Source organism: Scyliorhinus canicula, chromosome 4 (genome assembly GCF_902713615.1).
Source record: "Scyliorhinus canicula chromosome 4, sScyCan1.1, whole genome shotgun sequence".
Taxonomy (NCBI): Eukaryota; Metazoa; Chordata; class Chondrichthyes; order Carcharhiniformes; family Scyliorhinidae; genus Scyliorhinus; species Scyliorhinus canicula.
In genome coordinates, this window is record NC_052149.1 from 107,617,533 (window position 1) to 107,627,312 (window position 9,780).

The window sequence follows — 9,780 nt, forward strand, 5'->3', positions numbered from 1 at the left end:
AACCCCCACTAATCTCTAGGAACAGTGCCAATAATAGAAGCAGCAAGCAGTCTCATTAATGTGATTGCTATGGTTTGGAATGGCGTTCGCTGCTCTTCCGTGGGATGCATTCAAAGAATCAAATCAAATCACAATCTAACAGGAACCTCTGGCTCGCAAGCATTTCCTATTTGCATTAATGTGTCAGCAATGAAACAGAATTGAACTCACTTTCTGATTGCTGCAATTTTTCCTGCTGCATTTGTTCCTGCTGCAATTTTTCCTGCAGGAACACAATTTCCATTTTCCTCACCAGTTGGACTGTCATTGGACCAGTTTTCGCAACTGCAATTGGTCACAAAGAAAGTTACGTTAAACAAACCCTTGCATCCACAAGTGGCCGTTACTAAAATAAATTACTGAAGACTCTGTTATTCAATATTTCAACCCTTCGTCAGCTGGTTTGTACTGTATTTTCTTTGGTCTCTACTGATGCAACTTTTATTTCAGAAAACTTTCTTCTCACGAGGAATAAGGCAACCGTGGAAAGGCAGTAACATGATTGCTGTGATTGGGAATGATCTTTGCTACACTATATATCCCTTCATGAATTCATTGCTATTTAATTTTACAGGCACTGCCAGCCCTCCAGCAATTTCCATTTATATTGTTGTAATCGGAATGGAGCAGAATTTAGTCAAACATCGGATCAAACGTACTTCCCAATTGCACCGGTTTCTGGAGAACGTGGATTTATATCTTTCTCGCAGTTTCGACGGTCAGAGTTTTCATCACTGCAGTCATAAAAGCACTGTTAAGATTTGCAGCCAAAATTAAATGCATTAACGTAAAAACCTGCAAACTGAAGATGCTGTATTTCGAGCATTGATCACGTGAGTTTGTTAAAATAGATCACGCTTAAGATGCATCTTAGAACGAGATTGTGATTTTCTTTCTCTTCAAAAACTTTCAATGGAAATTTATGGACAACACAGTGAGGCTGGAAGTTAACAATGCCTGAAGGGCAAACAATTTTCCAATTCCTCGTTGAAGAGTTCTTAGATAGGTGTGTTTTTGCAGGACTGCAATTCCCTGCACAGTTGGTGATGAGCTGGGAGGTGCAAAGTTTGGCGATAGAGCAAGGAGTTGTCAGAGGCATATGATCCCTCCCCACTGCCCTTCCGCAATTACCAAAGTGACAAAGGTAGACAGCTCGGTAATCCCACTGAGGGGTAGCCAATATGCCAATTACGATACCAACTGTGACCAATTCCTGCCTCGAGGGATCACCAGCAGCTTTTTCTTGGTCATGTAAACAGTGCACCAGAGATTTGATTTGGCTGGTAGCTCTTGGGACTGGTTCTGCATCACTAATTGGATAGGGGCTATGGTGGCAGTCTCTGCATCTGGCATCGTGCTGCCCTGGGTTACACTGTTAGCCAAAGCAGGTTCAGATCAACACTCCTAACAGGACTTCAAATATTCATAATTTTGTTTTTAAAAAACCCACTAATCTCTGGGAACAGAGCAAATAATAGAAGCAGCAAGCAGTCTCATTAATGTGATTGCTATGGTTTGGAATTGCGTTCGCTGCTCTTCAGTGGGGTGCATTCAAAGAATCAAATCAAATCACAATCTAACAGGAACCTCTGGCTCTCCAGCAATTCCTATTTGCATTGATGTGTCAGGAATGAAGCAGAATTGAACTTACTTTATGATTGCTGCAATTTTTCCTGCTGCAATTGTTCCTTCGGCAATTTTTCCTGCAGGATCACAATTTCCATTTTCCTCACCAGTTGGACTGTCATAGTTTTCGCAACTGCAATTGGTCACAAAGAAAGTTACGTTAAACAAACCCTTGCGTCCACAAGTGGCCGTTACTAAAATAAATTACTGAAGACTCTGTTATTCAATATTTCAACCCTTCGTCAGCTGGTTTGTACTGTATTTTCTTTGGTCTCTACTGATGCAACTTTTATTTCAGAAAAATTTCTTCTCACGAGGAATAAGGCAACCGTGGAAAGGCAGTAACATGATTGCTGTGATTGGGAATGATCTTTGCTACACTATATATCCCTTCATGAATTCATTGCTATTTAATTTTACAGGCACTGCCAGCCCTCCAGCAATTTCCATTTATATTGTTGTAATCGGAATGGAGCAGAATTTAGTCAAACATCGGATCAAACGTACTTCCCAATTGCACCGGTTTCTGGAGAACGTGGATTTATATCTTTCTCGCAGTTTCGACGGTCAGAGTTTTCATCACTGCAGTCATAAAAGCACTGTTAAGATTTGCAGCCAAAATTAAATGCATTAACGTAAAAACCTGCAAACTGAAGATGCTGTATTTCGAGCATTGATCACGTGAGTTTGTTAAAATAGATCACGCTTAAGATGCATCGTAGAACGAGATTGTGATTTTCTTTCTCTTCAAAAACTTTCAATGGAAATTTACGGACAACACAGTGAGGCTGGAAGTTAACAATGCCTGAAGGGCAAACAATTTTCCAATTCCTCGTTGAAGAGTTCTTAGATAGGTGTGTTTTTGCAGGACTGCATTTCCCTGCACAGTTGGTGATGAGCTGGGAGGTGCAAAGTTTGGCGATAGAGCAAGGGGTTGTCAGAGGCATCTGATCCCTCCCCACTGCCCTTCCGCAATTGCCAAAGTGACGAAGGTAGACAGCTCGGTAATCCCACTGAGGGGTAGCCAATATGCCAATTACGATACCAACTGATGCCCAATTCCTGCCTCGAGGGATCACCAGCAACTTTTTCTCAGTCATGTAATTAGTGCACCAGAGATTCGATTGGGCTGGTGGTTCTTGGGACTGGTTCTGCATCATTAATTGGATAGTGGCCCTGGTGGCAGTCTCTGCATCTGGCATCGTGCTGCCTTGGGTTACACTGTCAGCCAAAGCAGGGTCAGATCAACACTCCTAACAGGACTTCAAATATTTATAAATTTGTTTTAAAAAACCCCCACTAATCTCTAGGAACAGTGCCAATAATAGAAGCAGCAAGCAGTCTCATTAATGTGATTGCTATGGTTTGGAATGGCGTTCGCTGCTCTTCCGTGGGATGCATTCAAAGAATCAAATCAAATCACAATCTAACAGGAACCTCTGGCTCGCAAGCATTTCCTATTTGCATTAATGTGTCAGCAATGAAACAGAATTGAACTCACTTTCTGATTGCTGCAATTTTTCCTGCTGCATTTGTTCCTGCTGCAATTTTTCCTGCAGGAACACAATTTCCATTTTCCTCACCAGTTGGACTGTCATTGGACCAGTTTTCGCAACTGCAATTGGTCACAAAGAAAGTTACGTTAAACAAACCCTTGCGTCCACAAGTGGCCGTTACTAAAATAAATTACTGAAGACTCTGTTATTCAATATTTCAACCCTTCGTCAGCTGGTTTGTACTGTATTTTTTTTGGTCTCTACTGATGCAACTTTTATTTCAGAAAACTTTCTTCTCACGAGGAATAAGGCAACTGTGGAGAGGCAGTAACATGATTGCTGTGATTGGGAATGATCTTTGCTACACTATTATATCCCTTCATGAATTCATTGCTATTTAATTTTACAGGCACTGCCAGCCCTCCAGCAATTTCCATTTATATTGTTGTAATCGGAATGGAGCAGAATTTAGTCAAACGTCGGATCAAACGTACTTCCCAATTGCACCGGTTTCTGGAGAACGTGGATTTATATCTTTCTCGCAGTTTCGACGGTCAGAGTTTTCATCACTGCGGTCATAAAAGCACTGTTAAGATTTGCAGCCAAAATTAAATGCATTAACGTAAAACCCTGCAAACTGAAGATGCTGTATTTCGAGCGTTGATCACGTGGGTTTGTTAAAATAGATCACGCTTAGGATGCATCGTAGAACGAGATTGTGATTTTCTTTCTCTTCAAAAACTTTCAATGGAAATTTCCGGACAACACAGTGAGGCTGGAAGTTAACAATGCCTGAAGGGCAAACAATTTTCTAATTCCTCGTTGAAGAGTTCTTAGATAGGTGTGTTTTTGCAGAACTGCATTTCCCTGCACAGTTGGTGATGAGCTGGGAGGTGCAAAGTTTGGCGATAGAGCAACGAGTTGTCAGAGGCATCTGGTCCCTCCCCACTGCCATTCAGCAATTGCCAAAGTGACGAGGTTAGGCAGCTCGGTAATCCCACTGAGGGGTAGCCAATATGCCAATTACGATACCAACTGTGACCAATTCCTGCCGCGAGGGATCACAAGCAGCTTTTTCTCGGTCATGCAAACAGTGCACCAGAGATGCGATTGGGCTGGTAGTTTTTGGGACTGGTTCTGCATCATTAATTGGATAGTGGCCCTGGTGGCAGTCTCTGCATCTGGCATCGTGCTGCCCTGGGTTACACTGTCAGCCAAAGCAGGGTCAGATCAACACTCCTAACAGGACGTCAAATATTCATAATTTTGTTTTTAAAAAACCCACTAATCTCTAGGAACAGAGCAAATAATAGAGGCAGCAAGCAATCTCATTAATGTGATTGCTATGGTTTGGAATTGCGTTCGCTGCTCTTCCGTGGGATGCATTCAAAGAATCAAATCAAATCACAATCTAACAGGAACCTCTGACTCTCCAGCAATTCCTATTTGCATTGATGTGTCAGGAATGAAGCAGAATTGAACTTACTTTATGATTGCTGCAATTGTTCCTGGAGAAACACTTTATATCTGCAATGCAGTTTGTGCTGTCGAGGTTTCCACACCAGCAATTCATCAAAAAGCATAAATTAAGACATTTTTAACAAGCATTTGGCCACAAACCATTTAAATAACCCCCTGCAGTCTTTGTGTTTAAACCCTTGATAAAATGGTTGTTAAACTGGTCACATTGTGGGTGGATGACTGCACTGGATGGTGATTCTTCTTCAAGTCCCACAAGATCATCAGGAAACCATTCTGAGGCTGGGGGAGGGATGGGGAGCATGGGATGCAGAGGAGAAGATGGGGAAGGAGGAGGCAAACCCATTCCTTCAATATTTTATGAGTTCTATGATCACGCATTGGATTAAACCTATCTTCCGATTACTGCAAGCATTCCTGAAGAATTAAGATTTTGATTTTCCTCACAGTTGGGGCTGTCCCAGTTTCTGTAGCTGCAATTGGTCATGAAGCAAGTTATTTTAAACAAACAGTTGCATCCACGATTGGCTGTCATAAAAAAAATGAAGACTCTGGGATTCAGTATTTCAACCTTTGATCTGCTGATTTAGTTGAACAGGTCACACTCCAGACATATGACTGTTGTGCATGATATACTTTCTTCAAAACATTCAGAGGGCGTTTTCAGGGCACTAAAATGAGGCTGGAGGGAGGTAGTGGGTGCAGCAGACATGATGATTCATTTTTATTCAATCGTTCAAAAATGCCTGATAGACAACCAAATTTCCATTAAAAATATTTGGATGTTCAGTGATATCTCTATATTTCTTAAAATAGAAGTTTTCTAATATCTAAGAATGATGCAAATGTTAAAGAGGCAGTCAAACCTCATCTTTAATATACTTATGGTCAAGAATGGTGTTTGCTGCACTGCAATGGGATGCCTCCATGAACTACTTCATGCATAATCTTACAGGAACTGCCAGCAATTTTCTTTCATGCTGTTGAATTCTGATCGTAGCAAAGCTTTGTCACACATAAGATCAAACTTACTTTCTGCTTACTGCATTCATTTCTGGAGAATTTAGAATTCCATTTGCCTCACAGTTTGAAGTGCCAAAGTTCCCATATCTGCAATTGATTACAAAGCGCAAATCAAGTCATGTTAAAACAAGCACTTGCATCTACGATTGTCTTTCAGCCTTGAAAAACTCTGCTCCGGGTTCAAAGTTTTGAGCCTTGATCAGCTAGTTTGTTAAAGCACTTTCCATTAACTCCGATATTATCTTTGCTCAGTATTTTCCTTCTTTGCATTTACTTGTTTAACGGTACACAATATTCATGAAAACATGATTGGGGAAGCCTTGAGGGAAGATAGGAGCAGTGTAACCATTTCTGGTATGGTGACAGCATTTTCTATTTCAGAATCATAGACTCTCAGTAAAGTTTAAGAGCATTCAGGTCACTGTACCTGTGCCAGCTCTGGAGACCACTATACATTAGCCCCACACCTTCCGCAGAGCCATGCAGTATTTTCCCCTTTTAAGTATATATCCAACTTTGTTTCAAAAGTTTCTATTGAATCCACTTCCACCACAATTTCAGGCAATGTATTCCACATCACAAGCTCGCAGCTTTAAAGAAAAATGTTATCTTCTCCAGCTCTTTTGCCGATTATCTTAACTATTCCAATAATAGCACATTTGGCAAACTCTTCTTCCACCAACCAAAGGTAATCAGCTCAGCAGTGGTGGTACCCCAAGTGATTTGCGAACAGTGATCCCAATTAACCACTTGGGAAGCATCAAAAATGTAGAAATGGGCAAGGAGAAAACAAAATCTTATCGCTTATGGCATTTAAAATGCACTATATCTGCCATTGTTGCAGAATAATTTGTGGTATCTTGCATATTTCAGTCATAAATAGACATATCATTTGACCAACATCTCAGATTTACCAAAAAAGGCTTTGATTTTAGCACTCAATTTAAAAACTTTGATTTTTGTTATGCCCTGTTTAACGTGTTATTTTATCCTCCAACCCCACCCCTATCCTTCCCACCTCAGACATTACCCATTCTGAATATTACTTGCTGTTGTTGCAGGTAGCTCCAACCTACACACAAAGCCAGTCATGGTATCAAACTTTAAAACAGGTCCGGGAACATCATGGTAAACCAAGCACTGTACTTTTCAAACTTTCTAAGGTTTGTACTCTGAGGCCAAGATCACCTAGTTATTTTGTGAACATTGAAGAATAAATATTGCCACATGATTGTCAATGTTTTTTGTGGCTATGTTTTATTCAGTTACCTCGAGATGGGGTGCTTCGTTGTGCTGAATGTCTCCTTTTCAGGGAGAGGAGAGGCCATGATGAAGTGAATAGGTGAAGAGCTAGATAGGGATTTAGATTTTCAGCTGTTAACTTTCAAAGGAAAGTAAGGAACGTTATTAAATTTTACTTGACCCAGAAGTAGAGGCCACAGGAAAACATGAAATATTTTTATATTTTGGAAAAGTAAAGTTCAAAGTGCTGAGGACAATGGAATCCAAGTTTTTCTTGGCTATTTAGGGAAGGCATCCAGCAAACAGTTCTGTGCAGACAGAATATATGAAATCTGAAGCAGCCACCCAGAAACCAGAAAAGTCTTCAATTCAGAAAGTAGCCTCATTTCTGAATGTTATTAGATTTTCACAATAGACTGGAAGGGAATTAGAAGCTGTGGGGTATAATGTTACTAAAGTAGGAGTTTTTGCCTTTCCTGGATTTTTTTTTAAACAGTTAAAAATCTATATGGCAGTGCTGCTTAGGTGTTTAGTTTGTGAGCCCTGACCAAGTAATTATTTTCTGTGGTGGGAAAATGCTTTGCAAGACTGTTTTAACTGTGTAACTTTGTCTTGTGTGCTTAAGCTCTCTTTTCTTCTAAGTCATAAATAGTTTAAATTTTAAAATCCCCAAAAATTGTTCCTGGAATTCTATGTTCCTGCGATCAGTAATATTTTGTAACCTCTAATTCAGACTACAAAGAAGGTTTAGGATCAGTGAGACAAGTTTCCCTCTGGAATCTGGCTTTCTCGGCAAATAACGTTTGCTGTAGTCGTTGACCGTTGGCAATAACAGGTTTGTTTGCCTTGTTGCTAAGATACAACCTACTAACTAGTCATAGGATGTGGGTGTTATCAAAAATCCATACAGCTGCAGAAAGATTGTTGGAAGCTTTGTCTGTTGCACAGGGGTAGAGGAAATTATGGTTCTAAAAACAGTCACAAATTAATCTCCTGGAAAACAAAATATTACACAAATGTTTTGGAAGTAAACGAGAATTTAACATTTTCCCACATTGAATGGTGTGTTTTGCTTGTGAATTCTGGTAAAACCATCAGTAAAGGCAAATGCTGATTCAACCCCTCTAACGTAGCAATCAGTGGGCACAATCTTTTGCTAGCCTTAAGGTGTCCAGCAAGGAATGTGCCACTGATTTCTATAAGGCAACAGAGAGAAAAGCATTGCTCATAGTTTCAATAAGTTTTCGAAGGCACTGTGCCAATGGAGTTAAACAGCTGGGTCGGTGCCTCCAGCAGAGAACTGGGTGGGATGCTCAGTCTATGACCAGTGAACATTTCTGTTCCCAGGAGATGAGCTTCAGTGATTCACAACCAGAAAGATAGATTAATGATATGAAAATAAACCGTCAAAAAAAAATCCTTTCTACGCTGCCGTTAAACAGATACTTGTTCTCACCTGTCCAGCAAGAGATCCAACACACGATCAGTAGAAGCAAAAGCTCTGTACGTCGTGAGGAAAATGCTGATATAAGTAAAATCATTGTCACAAAAAGCGGTGAATAAATTTTCTACAAGCTTCTCCAAGGTCCCAGACTTAATTGCACGGGCTTTCGCAAGTTTCAAATTGATCGATGGCGTCTCCTTTCACCTACAGGGTGCAAAGATAAAAAGATCAACACAATGCAGTAAAAGTTACCGCGACAACAACTTTCATTTCCACAGCATCTTCACACAGAAGAAACACTCCCAAGATTCCTCACAGGAGAATTATCAGATAAAACTGACACCAAGCTTCATGAAGAGAAAGTAGGCCACCAAACATTTGGTCAAAAGATAAATTGAGGAGAGTCTTATAGGAGGAGAGATTAGAAGTTTTAGGAGGAAATACTAGAGCTTCAGGATTAGGCATTGAAAGACATGGTCGCCAATGATGAAATGGTAAAAAGAAAAGGAAAAATGGGAATGAACAATTAGAGGGGCACAGATGTTGACTGTTGCAAGGCTGGAAGAGATTACAATGATAGGGAGGCAGAAAACATTCATCTCATTTGGCATTAACTGGTCATTTCATGTACTATGGAAACCATTTTGTAAAAACAGTCAAAGACAAAACATAGCAGACACATGAGAACAACATGACTAGCTCACTGATGATTGCGCTTCTTTGTACTCCGAATACACCAACTCCTCCAGAGGGTAACTCGCAGCAATCATTATCCTTTCAGGAAAAAGCTTCCCGAATCAAAAAAGAACGTCCCAGGTCCAATGATGTTGTGTTGCAGCCAGAGGTGGGGGTACCTCAAGGGGCAGCACGGTGGCGCAGTGGGTTAGCACTGCTGCCTCGAGGCGCCGAGGTCCCAGGTTCGATCCAGGCTCTGGGTCACTGTCCGTGTGGAGTTTGCACATTCTCCCCGTGTTTGCGTGGGTTTTGCCCCCACAACACAAAGATGGGCAGGGTAGGTGGATTGGCGACGCTAAATTGCCCCTTAATTGGAAAAAAATAATTGGGTACTCTAAATTTATATTTAAAAAAATGAATGGGGGGGGGGAAGAGAGAGAGAAAAAGTAAGTAGGGCTCCTCATGACTACTGTTGTGATATGCAGACATGCAGATAATGATCACAGAGAACAGGCCATGACCAATGAGCAGGCAGGACACTCAGGGGTGGTATCTCACTATAAAAGGCACGAGGCACTCCCACTCTGCCTTTTTCCACTGATGAACATCTACAGAGTGATTCAGGCTGTATGCACAGTATCACACCTCCAGCACGTGGCTAAGAGCTAGTCTGGTTCAGTCATGATGTGGAGATGCCGGCATTGGACTGGGGTGAGCACAGCAAAAAGTCTTACAACACCAGGTTAAAGTCCAACA

At 41.0% G+C, this 9,780-nt stretch overlaps 1 protein-coding gene across 1 annotated transcript in view; it reads right to left on the bottom strand.

Annotated features, from left to right (window-relative positions):
* The window catches only part of LOC119964231, a 901,051-nt gene extending 891,932 nt beyond the window's left edge, over positions 1-9,119 (bottom strand). Inside the window, 10 exon segments of the mRNA XM_038793515.1 lie at positions 211-324; positions 699-773; positions 1,691-1,798; positions 2,173-2,247; positions 3,167-3,280; positions 3,656-3,730; positions 5,673-5,750; positions 8,362-8,516; positions 8,518-8,553; positions 9,054-9,119. Coding sequence (XP_038649443.1) covers positions 211-324; positions 699-773; positions 1,691-1,798; positions 2,173-2,247; positions 3,167-3,280; positions 3,656-3,730; positions 5,673-5,750; positions 8,362-8,516; positions 8,518-8,553; positions 9,054-9,119 — 896 coding nt within the window.
* Between the last annotated feature and the right edge of the window lie 661 nt (positions 9,120-9,780).